The following is a 20,132-nucleotide window of genomic DNA, read 5'->3' on the forward strand; positions in this document are numbered from 1 at the left end:
TTTCTCCCCCAAAACTACGTAATGCACCTTTAAATTATATTGATTTAAGTGTAAACTGAGCATCATGTCTGCAATATGTAAGAACAGGTCACTCCTCTGGTTCATAATCAAAAACAGACTACGTATCACATGAGAAAATGCTAAAAGTAGCTGCCGTTAGCCGGTTAGCTCAGATAGCTCAGTTAGCTCAGTTAGCCGTGCATCTCCAGATAAATCCCCCTGGGTTACATGGTAAAAGAAGTGACTGTGAAATGGTGGATATATTTTTTGGGGTGAGTCACAACCCTTAAAGTCTAGAAGAGCTGCACGATTAAATTATTTCATCCTCACTTTTGTTAGCCGGGTGCTAATCTGGAAGTTAGCCGGCTCGGCTGGTGGACGTCTCTAGTGTGCATGCTCTACTGGCCTCACAACACGGAAGATCTGAGTAGTTTATGGTTTTATATCCACCTCTTACTCTGTGCCCAGCTTTAATATCACATCCTCGATCCAGACAGGGAGTGTTGTTGGACCAGGACGAGCCTGGATTAGCTGGTTAGCACGCTGAAAAAAATCCTCTTGCACCAATTTAACTTTGATAGATTTGTAGTTCTGCAACCTTTAAAGGCGCAATATGTAAGAAGTGACCACCTGTCGAATTCCTTCTTGAAATGAACAACATATCACAGGACTAGCCGCTAACTGTAGATGCTGTTAGCCAGTTAGCTCAGATAGCCGTGCATCTAGTGGGTCCAGACCTGGAGGCTCTAGTAGAAACACGTCTCCAGAGAAATGCTAACATTAGTGTTTGTCTGCTGGATATTTAAATAAGCTACATATATTGTGATAGTCTGATCTTATTACGGTTAAAGATTGATGCACTGCCCATAAGAGATCAACATTACGGCCACATATTCACAAAATCAACAGAGGCAAACACTCAGCTGCCGTTCACCTCCATGGTGTACGAGCTCAGCGACAAGTAAAACGTTTGAATCTGTTGTTTGGCAGATAAGATGTCAGAAAAAGGTGAAAAATTACGATCAGTGTTTACTGATAAAATAAAGAAAAATGTTGTTTTATTCTATTTCATGAATCTGCATCTCTGAGGCCTGTAGTAGCTCTTACTCTTTGTTTACATCTCTTGGTCACATGACTCATCACATGACATCATGGAGTCCTGATACCACAGCAGAGCCTGACTGAGCAGCGGCGGCAGTTCAAACTGCCAAGATTAGACGGGTTAATGAAAAATGGATCACGTATAAATTGACGTGTCTGTCCTTTGTAAGATAGACTGCTGTTAGATTGATAAGGCACTGGGTCAACTGGGATCTGTGTGTGTGTGTGTGTGTGTGTTGGGGGTGGTGGTGCTGCTTGTTGGTGTCTGGACTCTGTTGCAGGATAATCCAGAGACTCTCTCTCTCTCTCTCTCTCTCTCTCATCCTTCCTCCATCGCAGCCGATCAGCTGGGACTGAAGTCCTGCTGGATTATCTGTGCTGCTGCCGCTTTAATCAAACAGCAGCTAATGGACTGACCGGCCACACGGACTGAAGCTGCTGTGACCACAAAACACAGGGTAAAGTTCGCCACTATCACCGCTCATTCTGTCACTATCAGTTAATTATTGATCACAGCTGATTGATTATCCCTCAGTGTAAACAGAGCCGTATATGTCAGGAGCTCCTGATATGACTCCACTGATCAGGCATGGTGCCTCTGGCTGCAGACAAAAATTGAATTTACACAATTGAAACCTTGTGATAATGTGAATCGAGGTACAGCACAATGTTGTATAATGCAGCCTGTGATTATATGTAGTATAATCTAATAAAGACAATTTAGACTTCTACAGATCAGCGAGGCTGTCTGCCATCAGACACAGCTTCATTGTACGAGTCATTCATGGGAAAACTTATTAGGAGTCCAGGTTTTGGACTCGTAATACGTTTTTCATGAAGTGGAGTTTAATGGATCAGACTTTAAGACATGACATCAAACTGATTATACAAATTAGATTGTGGGGATTTGTCCAAACTGCACAAGTAACAAGTTTCTGACAGTGGAACATCTTTCAGTGTGATTTAATGTTGAGTTTCACTACTTGTTCTCCAACTGAGGGTAAATCTGGAAGGTCGCAAGATGATTTTTTTAAAATACAAAAAACAGTTTTTCTATTATAAAGAAACCTCCAATAATTACACCTCAATAAAAACCCATTATGATCTGTGTTATAGCCTGGACTCTAGAAGAACAGTTTGGTATTAAATGTATAAAATCTTGACCTTTCTTAAATATTTTGTTGAGTTGGGTTCTAATGTTTCCCCAAATGTTTTCAACAATGTTCAGAGTTGCTCAGGGTGTCGCTGAGTTTCATACGGTCGCCTGTCGATATAACTTCCAAGAGAGAGTCAGAGAGCGAGGAAGGAAGACAGCAAACATGACTGAATATGAGGAGAATAAACTTTAAAAACAAATCGTCTGTGATCATTTCTGCCTGAGTCATGTTCATTAATTTTCATCTGAAATGGTGGTTTTTCGACAATCAAGACAACAACTCCCACGATGACACGCTACGACTTGTTTTTTTTCGTTCAATTGATATTTTTTATTGTCATTTTACACTATTAAATTATACTTTAAAAAGACAGGCTGCGTGGTATCAAGTGTGATATAACCTCCACACTTCAGTCAACAAAACCCCCTAAAAAACAGCATGTTTAATAAACAGCTTGTATAACTGTGAGGGTAGACGTCTCTTCATGTCACTAAATCCTAAAAGGACCGATGTGTCCTCAGTGGAAGCTATAGCAAGGAAACTGGCAGAAATTCAGCCATGAAACGGTGGCTGTTTGTAAAACCAGAAAATAAAGCACCATTGAATATATAAAGACTTGATGTTTTGTATTTTCTGTGCTCTTAGCGCCATCTTGTGGCGCTTCTCAGACCCTCCTAATCCCATCAGTCTGAGTTAAACGCTGGTAATTGAATCACAGATGTCAAAACAGCATCCATTTGTATCAACCTCTCATCGAGTGGGTGCAGATGTCCCTCGGGAGCATTTTACTCCCAGATCAATTTAGTGGTTTGCTAAAATTAGGTCAACAGGTTAAGAAAATGGACTGTAGTTAAAAGCTGAACACAATACACCGTCAATACACCGCTGTGGTGAGGCTGTAAAGTAAATACTGATGGTCTGCTGCGTGTCATCACTCACAGAGAGGTTTTAATTATTTGATGACTTTTTTATTATGCAAGCACTGAGCATTAAGCCATTAATGCTTCAGACAAGTGGGCACGGTAAGGAGGTTTCTGTTTGTTTCTTTGTCGGCTGGTCAGCAGGACTACGCAGACGGATTTCCACGAAACGACGATGGAGGATTTTCTTTTTTTTACATTTTCAGCTATTTCAATGGGAATACTGCAGAGATCTTTATGTTCTGTACCTTTGACTGAAAATAAATTGATGCAGATCGAAATAAAAATTTGGATCTAACAGATTCAAATGTTTGATTTGATATTGGATTCAGTTTGATTCAGTTTAAGGGGAATGTCAGGCCTCGGCAGAGGTATGCACTCTACTGAGTGTCATTCCAGTTCAAGGAATTCTATCAATATTAGAAAATCGAGTATCGTGGCAACAGGACGTTGCAGCATATGACAATTTTTCTACTTTTTGAATTATTACGATTTGTACAATTGCTATAAGTGTATAAAAATGAATTAAAACCTATGACTATTAAACCATAAATGTACCTGCTAATTATTTGAGTAAAACCATAAACAAATCACACTCCTGTTAACTTCCACCTTATTGTACGCTAAAAAGAGAGAAGAAGAAGACTACAGTGAAGGAAAAGACGAGAAGCAGAGGACAGTGGATGATAACATTTATTTGCAAAGTTGTACAGAAGAACGGGGAATAGCGGGATCTGATTTACTATACACATGAACAGAACTGCAGACAGTTGTGTGCTCCCTCATGGCGCCTGGTCTGCCTTGCCCGAGTGGCAGGGCGGTGGCGTGTAGGTCCCCTCCTTCACCATCTTGTCACGCCGCTCACGGATGGCGAACAGCCTCGCGTGCTGCAGGGAGGAAGAGAAGAAGAGATAAGTGCTGAGGCAGGACAGGATGGAGACGCAGAGAGACGCAATAAAGTCATTAAAGAGAATGTTCTACATCCCTCCACCATTTTGGATCTTTGTCTGATGTCGTCTTAGCCTGACATTCATCTTAAATCAGCACTTCATCCTGTTTCTTCTCCATCATGTTCTGACAGAACGAGACATGGCTAAAAAGCAAATGAAGGACGTTCCTGCTGCTGCAGCACATTCACAGTGGACAGGCGGTACATCTGCCAGTCTCTCTTCTGCTGACACACAACACCATCAAGTCTGACTGTATTAAAGTATTTAAAGGGTTAGATTAGATGAGGGTGCTGTTTTTCTTTCTGAGTACAATTCTGTTATTAATTTAAACTCTTATTAAAACTTTTTTCAACCCTTCTTAATGAATGCTTTCTTCTCCTCCTTACAATCCCTCACACCAAACTCAATACAAGAATCAGGCAGTTTAATACAGCTTAGGTTTACAGAAATGCTAACATCTTAGATATTAAGGCTGATTAAGCTGTTGGGAGGCAATTATATTTAATACTAAAGGATTAGTTCACCCCAAAAGTGAAAATTCAGTCATTCAGTCATCTTGCCCAAATGATGATGGCAAGGTCAAGTGTTGTAGCCTGCAGAACATTTCTGCAACTTAACATCAAAATCAAACCAAAATATATTAAACCTGCTCCATACAGCTCGTCTGCTGTAATCCAAGTTTTGAGAATCCCTGAGATTTGGATAGATGTTATTTACACCCTATTAACAGCCAAAATCTTCACTGTAGATGCTAAGTTAGAAGTGTCAGTGTGCACAAGCTCAGTAGTGTGTTAAAGGTGTCAATAGCATCTTGTCGAATCAATTTGGGGTCTCAAGGCTACTGTAGACCTGGATTATGAACTGTATGGGGCCCCTTCAAATTATTTTAAGTTGTTGTTTTTTCTCATCTACTTCAGTTGACACTGTTTTCCCGTGAAGCTGGGACAAGTGATAAAAACATCCATTTCACAAAAGGTCACATTATCAAACATAAAGTGCTGCTAAAATCAGCTGATGTCAAAAGTCACAAGCAGTCATTCCTCTGAGCTCCAGGCTGCTGCCATCCCAGTACTGTTCACAACATGAACCCTCGTGTCTGCTGGTGCATTGATTCTTTTTTTCCACTCTAGTGGCAAATTATAGTGAGTGAGCTCAATTCCAACATGCAAACAAGACACAATACCTGATAAGACATGTGTCATATGCACCATAGTTTCTTAAACTATGACCAAGCAGACAAAACTATCCAAAAATACTAGTTTTCACACCCGGACACTTACTGTCTTCTGCCTGTGCATGCACTCGTAGAAGTCCTCAAACTCCACCAGGCACTCCTTCTTGGCACGCGTCACCCCGATGCCGTGGGAACACTCGACCCACTCCTTCTCAAAGGCATGGCAGCGCGCCGGCATCTTATAGGGCTGATCTCCGCTCTGCAGCAGCAGCCAGTTGTCCAGGTTGATGCCAAGCCGTTTCTGCAGGTCTATAATCGGCATGATGCTAAAGAAGGAAGAATGGGAAGGGACGGAGGATGAGAAATTGATGGATGGAACAGGTCAAGTCAGAGGGAAAATAGATAAAGGGGAGGCAGAAACTTTTGCCTTAAAAAAAATGGCGCTAGAGACGTTAAAATGGGAGAACAACACTATAAATTAATTTGTTTATTTGTTAGCTGTGATCTTCTCTGCTAAATATGGTCTGTCATGTGACTTTAACTGTCTAGACTTATCATGTGACAATGGCTGAAACACATCTGCAAGTTTTAACTGACATCAACGGCCAATAGCCATGAGGTATTCAAGACTTTTCAGCCAACTTCTTCAACAATGTGAGAAATGTTCTGAATAAATCACCGTGACCAATCAAACGTGACCAGAAAGCACCTCAGACACAGCAGTGTGTAAATTATGAAGCACCACATTATTCAGAGTAAATAACCAGCCAGCACTTCCAGCACTTGTTGAAGTTTCAAAGAAATGTAATATTTTCTTATTCAATGCAAAAACTAAAACTGACTGAAAAATGGTCTGATCGAATCCTTACTGCCATGAAATAAACCATACAACAGGTTACTACCTTTTCTAGACCTTCCTTTAAAACTTTAATAAAGAAAAACTGGCTGATGATGTGGGATTATAAAGTGAGATAATAGTGTATTTAATTCAGTCATGTAAATAATAATTCTAATTGTGTCTTCCTTCTACTCAGATGTTAATTTGATGTTAAAATGAGCTTTTCCTCATGTGTGTCTGCATGTACGTGTATCCATGGATAGTGTGATGATGGGACACTGTTTGTAGTGGTTTAGTCATCAGCCTTTCCAAACTCGCCGCGACACTGAAAAATGTTTCATCTGTTCCTTGTTTTCTCTCCAAATTTTAGCCCCGAGACACTCAAAGGATTTACATGCAACGGATATGTTACTGGCAAGAATGTATCATTTAATATCACTGCTATAATAAACCTCTAGTAAACTCTTCCCTCCGTTATTTACTAACCCGAATCTCACCTTAACATTAACTAGGCAGCTAGCAAACCGTTAAGTTCTAGCTAGCGGTTAGCTAATAACAACGGCTAGCTGGCTAAACGACTCTGTTAACGAAATAAACAGCTTTACGATAAATCTTTCCATCTTTATCGTTATATAATATAAATCACTATATATACACATGAGCTACAACCATTCTCTAAATGTGTCCCCTGGTCAAAGTTTGTTAAAATCCTGCGTCTCCTTCAATGACAGTTTGCTCATGCTAACCACCGGCAGCTGTCATTTCACTCTTTTTAAACAAACTGGAACTATTTTCAAACCATAAATAAAATCTACAGAGTGTTAAATTAAGAAACGCTCTGTTAAAATACCGACACACAGCAGAAAATATATGCATTTACCGTGTTTTGTAGGGCCCACTTTAACCTTCCTCCGACTCCACGCGTTCCGCTTTACGTCTGGCAACAACACTGCCGTAAAGTGACAGAAAGTGTCGTAAATCGACGCGACGGTGCTTCTGCTGGCTTAACGGTGCAGTACCGCCGCCTACTGGACAGGACAGAGGAGGTATTTACCAAAGCACTGCTGGACCTACAACTAAACCTGCCACCATACACATAAACATATAGGTAAATCAATATGTATTTACCTGTATATCTCCCCATGTAGATCAATCCAATGTTCAATCAATGTTTCCATTTTTTCTTTCAGGCCCATTAAATTGTTCCTTTAAAGCTTTTATGTAAATCTATCAGCATTTACACGATTTGGTTTTGAAGATTTCTTTGTAATGTGATCACATGTACATTGCTCGGAGTCTTCAAGTCATAATTTGAATATTTACAACATTAATGAGGTAATAATACAGGCAAAGAAGTGTTTATTTGAAGAAAAAAAGGCCCCTAGAACGAGGTTTGGACCTACAGAAAGGTGGCAGGGTCCGCCAAATATAAATAAAGTAAATCAGTAAGAAACAGTGTTGTCCTTTAAGGTCAGTTTGTTTATTATGCCATGGAAACCATGGAGTAAAAGGAATTTCAATAAAGTCTTTCTGATGGGTCATATTTTACCAGGTGTGTCTTTTGTGGACAAAGTAATATTAATTGCTCTAAAGTTTCATAGTTCTGAAGTATTCCTGGAACAATTTCTCTCACTATCATTTTTCACATTTTCACTAATTCTCAGTAAAAGACTGCAACACTTCAATGATTTCCATCACTTTGTAGTCATTGAAATGACGCCTGACAAAAAAACTTAACAGCTTCCACTTTTCTTCTAAACAACATCAATAAAAAGACTCAGAGCTTTTGTGCAACATCAGATCGTGTTTATTTGTTTTTTTCCCCCAAAGGTCCACAAGTTGTCTTTCACAGTCCTGCATGTACAACCCCACACAGGGCGGGGCTTTAACAGTGACAGGAAATACACAAACAATATAATAACACTTAAATATTGCTATCTATATACTCTAAAACCTTTGTCAAATAAGGACAGGACCACCTGTGGTCTTAATGGGACATTTCCATGAACGCTCACACATCATCCGTGGTACATTCGTGTGTTTTCTCACAGGCAGGCAGGCAGAAACGAGTGATAAGTGCAGACCAAACAAAGCACTGCCAAGTTATATAAGCAGCTAAATCCATAAAGCTACTCTGAGATGAGAAAGGTTCTCATGTGGATTCCTCGCAGATTAATCGGAAAACCTGGTAGAAAACCTTTTTTTTTTTTTTTTTTTTCCAAAACTGAAGCACAGAGGTGATACAAAGCTAAGAAACAATTCAAGCTAGTGAGTATGATTAAGAAAAGCTTATCGGCATCAATACTTGAAGTGTTTGGCTCCAAAAGAGAAATGAAGTCGATTAAGAAAGCGTGAACAAAATAAGATGATTACGGTCCTCGGATCAGAACACTGATGAAACACAGTGGATGCCCTTAAAATTGACTGAATGATAAAAATGACGATGACGTTTTGGAACCAAACCCTCTTCAGTTACATCCAACATAAAAGGCCTTCTGGTAGGTGATTTTATTTTGGTTGTACCACAGACTTTTGTTTGCAAATGAAGTAAAACTCATTCATAGCAACAGACGACGGGTCGCAAAAAAAAAAAAAAAAGAAAAAGATAAATAGGATAAAATTCAGATAAAGTGCACGAGTGCTCATTCAAAAACAAAGTGGGATGAACAAATACATTCATCAGAACTCCATTCACTCAATCACACACACACACACACACACGCGCAGGCACACACACAATGTTCAAGTGGGTCAGACAGCCAGTTAACTTGTTGAAAACAACGCCGGTCATCTGTGTGTGTGTGTGTGTGTGTGTCCAGTCACACAACACACACACATCACAACCAGCCAGTGAGAGAGTTCTGACAGTGACCAGAGAGCAGCAGGTCGAAGGAGGAAGTCAAGCGTCCAGAAATCTGTTGAAATCCTTTGTTGATACGTCAGAATGATTCCAAACCTTCTCCAGTTCCAGCTTCTCTGATGCTGATTCAATTAGCTGATCATGATAGTGACGTCATGTTTGTACTACTGGTGAAGGAAAGAACAATACATCTAAATAAATCTGATTCGTATTCCTTTGTGTCTGTTTGTTTGTTTGTCTGTCAGCAGGATTCCACAAAAACTACTGAACTAAATAAACTTTAGTGCAGATCTGGATTACAGGATGGACTCATGATTTGTTTACACACTCTCTTTAACTTTGTGAGATAATGAGAAAAATGAGACAGTTATTTATTTCTCAGGAAACAATTCTCAGATCTTGATTAAAGAAATCAGGTGTATTTAGGTGGTTGGTATCTAAAGTGAGTGAGTCCTATTGAGTTTGATATTGGATTTTGCCTGACTGGCCTCCATGACAGTAATCTCAAGTATCTCTCAAGTAATGTCAATCTACTTTTTTTTTTTTTTTTTTAAATCGATTTGTTTGGATATTTCCTATTCTATCACATTTCACCTTTAAAGGTAAGTGTGAAACAGCTTGTTGATGAAACAGCTCACAGAGGTCTCAAATATGGCGACAGTACGAATTAATAAAATAATTGACAGAATGTTGAATCATGAAAATAATTGTACGTTGTAGCTCCAGATCGAATCCGTTCAAACACTGCTAATGTGACTTTTTTTACTTCTATGGAAAACAATAATTATGACGTATTCTTCATCCTCTCATCAGAAGATGAAGAAAGATTGCTTGTTTCTTTTGTGTGAAATGTAATGTTTTTAGGTTTGAAGTGTATTTGTTTTGCTCTTTTATCAACTCCCATTTCGAAATCGTTAAATTAAAGGTTACAAAATGATCTTATTCACGTTGCATTTTATTCTATCTGTTGCCAATATTTCATTATCACTGCATTACACATTTTGTTCTAAGTCTAAGTCAGAAGTTGTGCGTCTGCTTTAAACTGTGTAACTCCAGATGTAATGTTTTAAAAAAAAATACAAGTTAGTGTGTTGACAGTTTGAGCACCGGAGGATTGTGTCGGTTTCCACATTCATGCACGTGTGTGTGTGTGTGTGTGTGTGTGTGTGTTTTAGTGTGCTGCCTACCTGTATAACTGAAGATTTAATTACCTATTTAGCTAAATATTCTGTAATTTTTTTTTAATATAAATCTCTCGGTGGATTATCTGTGAAATAACTACAGACTGTTTGTATGTTTAAGTGCAAAACAGTAGGTCAACTTGTTCTAACTGTTCAAAATGTCCGAAGTTAGTGTGAAGAAGGTCGAACACGGTCACTGACTTGAATCAAATAAAACAGCTTCTCTCAGAGTTTTCTGGCCACGTCATTGTCAGAACTCAATCACTTAGTTCTGCGATTCAAAACACTTTTTAAAAAAAAATCCCAAATCCTCCTCCTCCTCCTCTGTGCAGGGAAAGTGAGATTCAAGTGCAGCTTCATCCTCTAAAGTAAACTTTCACCAGTGTAACAGAAACTCACTGCCCTTTTAAAACCGTTCACACAAGGCATGGCTCATGCAGACTCATGCACACAGCAAATCATAAAAAAGTTCAGGGTCATCTGAATATAAATAGAGGGAAAGGAGAAAAAAACTAAAGCCACAACAGTTGAGTACAAAGTCCACATTCACTCACACATTGTTATAAACATGCCCCGTACTCAGAAAACAATCCTCCTCCCTCTGCTGTGCTTGGTGACGTTTCACCGTATTTCATAATTTCAATTTTGCAATATTTCTTTGTGGAAAATTTGTACGTCTTTTTTTTTCTTTTCTTTTCTTTTTTGTTTTTTTTGCTTAAGTAGCCAAGGCATTTTGCACCAAGGAGTAAACATAAATCATTATCTTATAAATCTCAGAGGTAGAACCCTGACAATTTACTCAGCGAGGAGATTGACAGGTAGATAGATAAGACAGACAGACCAAAGTAAACAAACGCTGTCTGTGTTTAAGACGGTGTCTGTGGGTCGCAGAAGCAGCAAAACGAGAAATGATGAAATTAAAAATTAAAAAGCCATGAAGTAAAAGAGAGCTCAGATGGAACTGTTGTGGGATTGGTTAGTTTTTTGTTTTTTCTTGTGCAATCCTGAGAGCAGAGCTTCTCTCAGACGTAGAGGATGACGTTGCTGTCTGCGGGACAGTGAAGGCCTTCGGGGGGGTTCAGGGCTCGGCAGGAGGGGGGCTGGGGCTGCTGGCCGGCCGCCAGGTGACAGCTTTTCGGGTGTGGGGAGTCACAGTCGTCGGACGTCAGCTCTGCGATGTCGTCTGATTGAGTGTCCGACATCTCCAGGTCGCTGCGGATGCTCTCCGGTTGAGCCAGCGTGACGTCTCGGAGCCCCTCCCTGATCGACGCCCCCGGTGACAGTCCCAACGCAGAGCCAGACAAAGCCCCGCCCCTTCTGGAGCTGCAGTCCTGAGGCTCCTCCCCTCCTGAGACGGTCGCCATGGCAGCAGAGCCCGGTGGCGGGGTTAGGTCCTCTTCGCTGGTCAGGCAGAGATGGCTGGGTTTGGTCTCGATGTCCACCTGGATCTCCAGGTTGGTGCACTCCCTGCAGAGACACGAGACGTACAGCCAGTCAGTCGCAGCGTGACGCTTCTGAGTAAAACCCTCCAAGCAACCATTCAGAAAAAATCTTCATCTTGACAACCATGTAAGTAAATATAAAATGTAAGTACATTCAAAAGGGTCTAAATGCTCCCACGGTATTTAAGAAAACAGGAACTGTGGCTCCGCTGTGATCTGTTTTATTTCCTGGTAAGTATCTGCTGAGTAGAGCTGCCACTGATGTACGGAGGGATTTCTGCAGCTTTAGGCGTCGCTCCAAATGAGACAACAACACGAGATCGTGGCAGCGAGCTGCCAAGTCATCAGATTAGTTCTAATTCTGTTATCTCAATCACATCACATCACATCCAAATCAAATCTGACAGAGCGACAGGCAGACAGACGGATCCGCGGCCTGACAACTAACGAGACTCTGCAACAAAATATTTCAGGACAAAGAAAAGAAAACTAAAGCGTCACCTGTCGGGCAGTGTGTAAGAGGAGATGATGGATCCGGCCATTCCACGGGTGCTGGCGCAGTCGCTCCCTGCTCCCAGGCTGCCTGTCTCCCTCTGGGCCGACTCTTTAGCCAGCTCGCCTGCCTGCACCTCCAGCCTGGAGGAGGACAAACCGTCATGTTAATCAATTAAACAATTCACACAGACCACGACTCGTTTGTTAAGAGGTGTGTGTTCAGAGGCCGCTTTCTGAGATGCTGATGCTCTAGAATGTTATCTAAATGTCACTGAGTGAAGTGTGGCTGTGTAACTTCATCTCCTCTCCTCACCTGCTGTACTTGGCGTTGCGGGTCCCCAGGGCGCCGCCTGCCAGGGTGTTGAAGTGTGGCGTGTCACCCAGAGTCCCGGGGGCCACAGAGAGCCCCTCGCTGGGGGAGGTGGTGCTCAGACCGCTGACCGCTCCGTCCAGACTGCTCTCACCGAGGCTCGGCGACTTGAGGGCTCGCCACGCGTCTGCCACTGTACAAACACAGAGGGAACGCTTGAATCATCAGCGCTGCCATTTTTTATTGTCAACATTTCTTTTGGCTCTTATTGATTTGAAGTAGTAACTGTTCAGACTGAAGGCTAAATAAGTCGATAAAGCAAAATATAGTCACAAAAACATCGAATGTGAGAGTTCGTGATTTGAAGGCGTTTGGCGTCCTAACCTGTGATTGGACCGTCGTCCTCATCAAAGTCGATCCGCACACCTCGGCCCTTCCCTCTGCTGACGCCACAGCCGCCACCTCGACACAGAGAGATGGGCACCACGCCGTACACGTAGGCCAACATGATGGGCACACCGATACCTGAGGAACGAGAGAAACGGAAGCAGTTTTACACCTGTTCAGAGGCGCCGGAGGAAGGAAATGTGTAGAGATGTTTTGACGATATACTTCCAAAACATGAAGTGATTCAAATCTGCGTCTGAAATGTGTCTGTGTGGTTGTAGCTGTTCCCCAAAAGCATAAATCACTCTGTATTCTTCATTTAGTATTCAGTAGAGCAGCGTGTCTGGATGCAGATCGACAAACTGTGCTCGGTTCTGTTCTGCTGTCAGCCTCAGAGATTCAGAGAGCGTGACGGATGGCGGTCCGGACCAGTTTCTTACCCACGCTGACGGCTGCGATGACCGGGGCGGTGATTATGGACAGGGCCACGCCTCCTGTGATGGCCAGGTTCCTTCTGTGGCGAGACGACTTCTTCAGCTCGTAGTGGGCGTGGATCTGCAGCAGAGGAGAAAAAGACAGAGAGAGACGATTAAAACACCTGAAACATCTCAGAGCCGAGGATGGACAAGGACGGGCTTCTTTCTGGAGAACAGAATCTGGGTCAGAACTTGTCGTGAGCAGACGAGGCCGCAATGTTTCCGGAAAAGATTCAGTTAGTCATCGTTTGACTCAGACAACCGAATCTGAGAAACTCCCGATGCAGGTTTTAACATGAAGAAGACAGATGTGATGAGTCTGAGCTGCTGGCGTCACTTTATCTCACTAGTGAACCACAGTCAACACGTCATACAGATGCTGAGAGGGATTACATTAAAACATGCTGTTTCACTGTTCTCCACAAGAGAGCGCTATTATATCTTACAATGTCTTTTAATGTCCCTCCTATTGCAGTTACGTGAGGAAAAGGGCATTTTAGCACATAATACAACAGTGATACTAACTAAAAACAATGACACAGCAAAGATACGATCACAGTTATCTGCAGGGTTTGAACATTTAAACACCCTTTAAGACGACTATACTGTAATATTAAAGGGTTTTTAATATCAAAAGAAACCAAAGGCTCAGATAACCCAGTTTCCTGAAGAAGATCACTTCAAGGTCCTCACTTTACTTCAGTTGCTGTAAATATGAAACTTTGCCTCAAATGAATATCTCAGAATCTAAATGATCAGTTAGAGTGAAGATGTAAAACCGTAACCTTCAAAATTACCCTCCAGAAAATCTAAACAAATGTTTTAATTTTGATCTGAGGACAAAACTTCTCTAGACTCGTTACTAAATCTTCCTCTGTGTCAGAGCGGTCGTTGATGTGAATGGAAACTTCTTCTGAAAGAAATGAAAGTACTTCCTGACATTGAGAAAACTTTCAGCACCGTGCCACAAAAAAAAGAAAAAAAAAAAGAATGAGGACAACAGACTGAAACTCAGAAAAGGTTTTTGTTCTGTAACGCTGTAACTTCCAGATTGTCATCAGAGAAAGACCGTGACAGACTGTCTGGGTGTTGCCATGACTCTGTGGTTTCCACTTCTGGTTTCTCCAGCCAGGTGTGGATGGAGATAAACTTTCAGCGAACTGAACATAAGGGTTAAAAAAAAAACCAAAAAAACCCCAATGTGTTAAACGCCTTTGTTAGCCGCTAAAAAAAGGAAGGATGAAGGGAAATGTTTTCTTGGCGTGCTTTTACATAAATTACATAAAGAGGCTGAAGAAATTTGTGAACGGGAGTGACGAATAATGTTTCATAAGCACTTTGTCAGTTCCTCTTTAAAAGGTCTCCTCCTCCAAAATCTTTCATTTCTGTTTCCTTTTTCCTTTTTCACATTTTTCAAAGTAGATCCTGATTGCAGAAAGTCAAATCAAAACTCAAACCCTTAATTTAGTTAAAGAGACAGTTACCTGCCTGCCTCGGGCTGTGTGTTTTAAAAAACGATTAATGGATTAGTCAAGTATTAAATTAATCGCCAGCTACTGTATTTTAATAATCGATTAATCAGTTTGACTACATTTTTAAGAAAACAAAACAAAAAAAATTCTACAATTTGAATATTTTCTGGTTTCTTTACTCCTTTTGGAAACACTGACCGACAACAACAATACACTTATTTAAATCTCTGTTGTTTTTTTAAATTTTTTTTTTATTCCATCCTGAAACCTTAACACGATCATTCACTGTAAAAACACCGCAGTCTGTCCTTGAGATTCATTACACAGTGGCTGGAGCTTCTTCTTCTACAGTTTCTCACCTTGCGGCCGACGTAAACAGGGATGCCGATGACCATGGCGGGGACGGCGATGCCTGCGATGAGGGTGATGCCGACCGGCGCTCCGATCAGGGTGCCCAGCTGCCACAGGATCTTCTTCTTCCTGCTCCAAGGCTTCTTCCCCCAGAAGGTACAGCCAGATGGACTGATGGTGACGGAGGGAGACACAGAGGGACGGAGTTGGTTCCCAGTTACACGTCTTAAAAAGTTGCACACAGAGCTGACGCACCGACCGAAACAACAACTGTCAGTACCTGAGGTAGTGCAGGTCGGAGATCTCCTTCATGCAGAGCCAGCAGAACTCACAGCCGCACACGGCGCACGTCATGTGGTTGCAGCTCCCATCGTTCATCTTGATGATGTACGCACCACAGCGAGGACACGGCTTGATGTCATCAGCTGGGGGAGGGGAAGAGAGGGAAACACTGTAGCTTCAAACTTTATGTACACATGTGAGAGCGGTGTTGATCATGTGCTGATCTTTCATCTGAACGCATCACAAATAGATTCACAACAGTAGAAATCCAGAAAAATCCCTTGAGTGCACAAGACTCCAAATAAAGGTTAAATATTGTTGTTGAAAGCAAAACTAAAAGCTCTCCAATGAATCTGTATAGATGCTTTATTCCCCTCCCTCCTGTTGGCAACAAAAATCAAACCTCATTAGAGTAATGGGTCGGACAATTGCAGCAGTTTGTTCTCTAATGCATTTTAACGGGAGAGAAAGCCAAGAAAAAAAACAAACGGTCAGTTCACTGTGTGTTTGAAATCTGGACGCCGGGAACGCTCTCTGCTCTTTAAAGGGCATTTTGGCATTTTAACTTGAGGCTGGCAGATCTGTGTGTGTGTGTGTGTGTGTGTATAGGAGCAGTTGTTATTGTTTGTGTGTATTCTGTTCTGCTGACTCTCCTTTCTCTCATGTTTTCCATCCCTCCTTTCTTTTATTTTTTTGCTCCACTCCTGTTATTTCTCCACCTCTCTCCCTTTGTCTCTTGTACATCTGCCTCTATCCAGTTGACTAAGCAGACAGACAGACAGGCAGACAGACAGACAGGTAGGCAGAGAGAAGGAGGTCTGGAGTTTTTCATGAGTCACTTTCGTCCTTCTGGACTGTTGTCAGTTCCTCTGAACGCTTGGCAGAGGGGAACAAACTGGAAGTGGCGAATTAAGACGAGAGAGACAGATAAGGGGGAAACGACCGAGGACAGCTGGAGGGATTCAGTTAATAGACGTTTTAATCAAAATGGAATTAAAGACACACACATGTAGGGATGTTTGCTCGCACACGCTCAGATGAGCGGAGAGATTTTTCTTGTTGGCGTCATCACCAGAACGAGCGTGTGAAAAGGACCGACTCGACAGTTCAGGATATAATGCTGCTTCGTTTATTTGCAGAGCGCCGTCCTGTTGGGAGATAGTTAGATTGGAAACAGGCCTGGTTCTGTTCATAGGTTAACAATTCACCCACCAGCACCCCCAAAGCTCACTGATCAACACATGATGTCTAGTTTATTTATTCTGCGCAACAAAACAGAACCAGGCTGGATGTTTTCTGCTTCAGGAGCGATGAGAGAGAAGCTTCTGTTGGCGCAGACCTGAAGTCCCAGCATGGTTTCTATTAACTAGGGCTCGATTAATCTGAGGTTTATTTACATGATTGTCATGGTTTAATCTAGAAAATGTCAAAACAATTGTGACATGTGCTCATCATACATTTGTAAGAGCCCAAAGTGACGTCTTCAAGTAGCTTCTCTTCAGTCCAACCAACAGACCAAAGCACAAAGACTGAAATGTTTGACATTTTGAAGCAAATCCATCGACTATCAAAATACTAATCGATCAGCTGACTACTAACTGCATCTTCCCAGATCGTTGATGATGTTTTAAAGCTGAGCAGAGAAACAAGTTTCAAAAGTTTTTCAAAGTCTCAACATGTCACAGTTGAGTTATTTTTAACCATTAATCATTCTCAACTTTGCTGAATATAGTTCATAAACTGCATTTTGCATGAAACAAATGTGGCCTGTGATGCTGTTGTTACTCTGCTGAGGCTGATGAGTTTTCACTGACTAAAATCTCACTGCAAAGCTCGTAAACTAAGTGCCATCTTGAAGAAATGTTATGGCAACTTTTTTTTTTGAAAACGCTGTGTGACAGGATGCACAGAGAGGAGAAGCTGTGAGACATAAATAAATATATATAGTGTCTCATGCTCTGTTGAGCGCTGCACACTTCACCCACCGGTGCAAACACCAGGGAGTCGCTACAACAGGCGCGAGACGAGTCTGACTCAGCGCTCTGACAGACGGAAGCAGCTGACGTGATAAAGACTGACAGAGACAGAGACTTCTCAGAGGTGTGAAAAATAATTTCAGGGTAGAAATGCTGGGGGAGAAGATTTTATTCGTCTGTTTATGTCTGCACCGAGCACACACCCCTGCACAATGTGTGTGTGTGTGTGTGAGGCTGTAGCACCAGCCACCGTGGTTACTTCTGATCCAATCACCCTCCAGGGAGAGTTGCATGTGTGTGTGTTTGTTTTAGGTCCTCACCTGGTCCCTGCTCCTGTGTGTAGCTGGGTGAGTGGTTGCTGTGGGTGTGCAGCGACTGCGCCCTCTGTTGGCGGGCCGAGTCGCAGGTCTGGTTGGGATGCCAGGCCTGCTTGCAGTGGTAGCAGAACTCGGCGCCGCAGCCTTCCCTGCGACACACCAGCCTGGGACAGCTGGCGCAGCCCGAGGCGATGACGGCAAATCTGAGCGGAAGAGACAGAAGAAGAGACGAGTGTTCAATGACGCGGCGACAGAAGAAGTCAAACAACGAAGACGGGAAAAAAGATGAAATGTTCTGATTATTTCTGAGACCCGAGCAGAGCTTTTTGTCATGGAAACAAAAGACTGTGAAACAAGAGAGTCAAACACAGATGCATTCGGTTGTTACAGCATTTCTTTTAAAAATGACTTTGAATAAAAATCTGTATGTGTTCACTTTATTTTCCCATCTTTCTTCTCCCTATATGTTGAGTGTCCAGCTGTTCATGCTCACATCATTACATACACACATCTTCATCTCTTCATCTCAACCCAGCACTTCTAACCTCAGGACAGGACCATCCACAATCAGTATGTTACCATGTTGTTAATTACCCAAGAGAAATAAGAAAAAGGAAAAAAAAAGCACACTGTGAATCAACAAGTTGGCTGCTCCTCATCTACCAGTCTGACCGTCTGCCTGACATCAATATGAATAAATGAATCAGCGGATTGATGAACAAGTCTAGCAAAGCAGGAACATTTGGGACCAATAAATAGATTCCAGGACTGCACGGTTTTGTAAAAACATACAAAATCCTGATGATGTGATTTTTGTCGGGTTCTGAACCAAACAAACATGGTTTCTGCAGGACTTGTGTGCCAGGACATCTCTGCAGAACGACACTGCTTCATCATAAAACAGTTCTCCACACATTTCACCTTTATGGAAACATTCACAGCTTCTACTTGGCAATGCTGCAATTTAGATCGTGTTTTGATTAATTATGCAGCCCTCCTAGATTCCCAATTCATCTGGTGGACGTCAAGATGCAAATTTGCGCTGCTGCAGAACCACACATTGGCCTGACAACGCTAATCTTGGAGGAAATGGTGGCTTTCACACACTGAAATGGATGGAGCTATCATATTAGCTTAATTGCACAATCCAAATGAAATGACTCTGCTCTGCCAGCTTCCCCACAGAAAGAGACGCGTCACCGTTTGCAGAAGGTCGTGAGTAAAAGTACAGCTGAGGACTGATGTTTACTTTCCAGTTATCGGACAGAAGGAAATTTTCACCTGGTCGTGGCGCTGTACAAAAAAAAAATCATGGGGTCATCAAACTTATTACAACTCATCCTGAGGGTTGCGTGAATGTTCGTGCCAAATTTAATGGCACAACATCTGTCCACATTTCACTTCCTCAAGGCTGGAGGAGAAGTACGAACCTGTCTCTGGCAGCTGTTGTCACCAAACTTCATGGCAGTCTAACAAACAGTTTAAAATATATTTCTGCTCTCTGCTACCATGACAACCAGATAATATAACAACACACATCAAAGCTTGCTTAAAAAGAGTTTTCTGAGTCCCTAAAGTTTTGCTCTTTTGCTCCACGCTGCGCAACATTATCACCGAGTGTGATGTATACAGTACAGACACAAGACACCAAACGTCTCACAGCACCTTACATAACCCAGATGTCACTTTAGAAATGCAGCCAATTGTTGACTCAACTCAAGTCTCTAAGAAATGAAGGTGTCCAAAATGGCCCCTAATGTGCAGATTACCTCACCTGAAAGCGCTCTGTGGACTGAGAGCAGAGAGAAGGTTTGATCAATGCAGTAATCACTCAGGAACAACAGAGACGGGATGAGGTCAGTCAATATGGATTTCACAAGGTTCAGTACTGAGAGAGGAGACGGAGCGTTCGCTGCGGGGAGATGTGTAAATACAGCCGAGACCGAGTTATTCTGAGCTCAGACAGAAGTCAGTGGAAAAAGGTTGAACCAGAATCATTTCAGCTGCAGTGATGGACACGTCCTGCAGGTCAGTCCACATGGATCACAGGTCGACTTTCTGTTCAAGGCCAATACTGATTATTAGTCATCAACCAGCCAAAGTGGTGCATTTCTTAAATGATCTAACCAACCAGACACACAAAAAAAAACACTGATACCACTCAAAAAAACAAAATACTGACTTTGATCGTCTGTCTATCTATAAAAAGGATTTTTCTTTATGCGGGAAATTGAATTGAATCATGGGAAAATAGCAAAAATGCTCTGAAATCTTTACTTCGCCTGTTGTCATCGAATTTCATTCAAATTTCGAGGTATTCTGTCAGACAGAACAATATATAACATTTGATTTTATCATCCAGCATTCACAAGTGCTTTTGAGGAGATTTCAGCACATCAAGTTACATGGTGTGTTGCGATATAGCCTAAATATAAAACTTATT

General features: G+C 41.9%; 2 protein-coding genes across 2 annotated transcripts in view; both read right to left on the minus strand.

The window, feature by feature from the left end:
* Nucleotides 1-3,853: 3,853 nt before the first annotated feature.
* Nucleotides 3,854-7,175, minus strand: ndufs5 (NADH:ubiquinone oxidoreductase subunit S5). Its single transcript, XM_037090658.1, has 3 exons — nt 7,021-7,175; nt 5,409-5,628; nt 3,854-4,065 (listed from the first exon to the last, which is right to left on the minus strand). Exons 2-3 carry the CDS (start codon nt 5,622-5,624, stop codon nt 3,961-3,963), a joined length of 321 nt encoding a protein of 106 aa, XP_036946553.1. The 5' UTR covers nt 5,625-5,628; nt 7,021-7,175; the 3' UTR covers nt 3,854-3,960.
* A 749-nt stretch (nt 7,176-7,924) lies between these two features.
* The window catches only part of rnf19b (ring finger protein 19B), a 35,243-nt gene continuing 23,035 nt past the window's right edge, over nt 7,925-20,132 (minus strand). Inside the window, exons 3-10 of the mRNA XM_037093368.1 lie at nt 17,693-17,892; nt 15,395-15,539; nt 15,123-15,285; nt 13,256-13,370; nt 12,813-12,953; nt 12,432-12,621; nt 12,125-12,259; nt 7,925-11,648 (exon numbers count right to left, since the gene is read on the minus strand). Coding sequence (XP_036949263.1) covers nt 11,204-11,648; nt 12,125-12,259; nt 12,432-12,621; nt 12,813-12,953; nt 13,256-13,370; nt 15,123-15,285; nt 15,395-15,539; nt 17,693-17,892 — 1,534 coding nt within the window. The 3' untranslated portion in view covers nt 7,925-11,203. The remainder of the gene's footprint in view (nt 11,649-12,124; nt 12,260-12,431; nt 12,622-12,812; nt 12,954-13,255; nt 13,371-15,122; nt 15,286-15,394; nt 15,540-17,692; nt 17,893-20,132) is intronic.

The sequence above is a fragment of the Acanthopagrus latus genome, chromosome 3 (assembly GCF_904848185.1).
Source record: "Acanthopagrus latus isolate v.2019 chromosome 3, fAcaLat1.1, whole genome shotgun sequence".
In the NCBI taxonomy this organism is placed as follows: Eukaryota; Metazoa; Chordata; class Actinopteri; order Spariformes; family Sparidae; genus Acanthopagrus; species Acanthopagrus latus.

Coding starts and splice junctions, on each gene's coding strand:
- ndufs5 (XM_037090658.1), bottom strand. CDS start 5,624: ATGCCGATTATAGACCTGCAGAAACGGCTTGGCATCAACCTGGACAAC. Junction 4,066..5,408: donor GCATGCACAGGCAGAAGACA/GTAAGTGTCCGG, acceptor TCCTCCCTGCAG/CACGCGAGGCTGTTCGCCAT.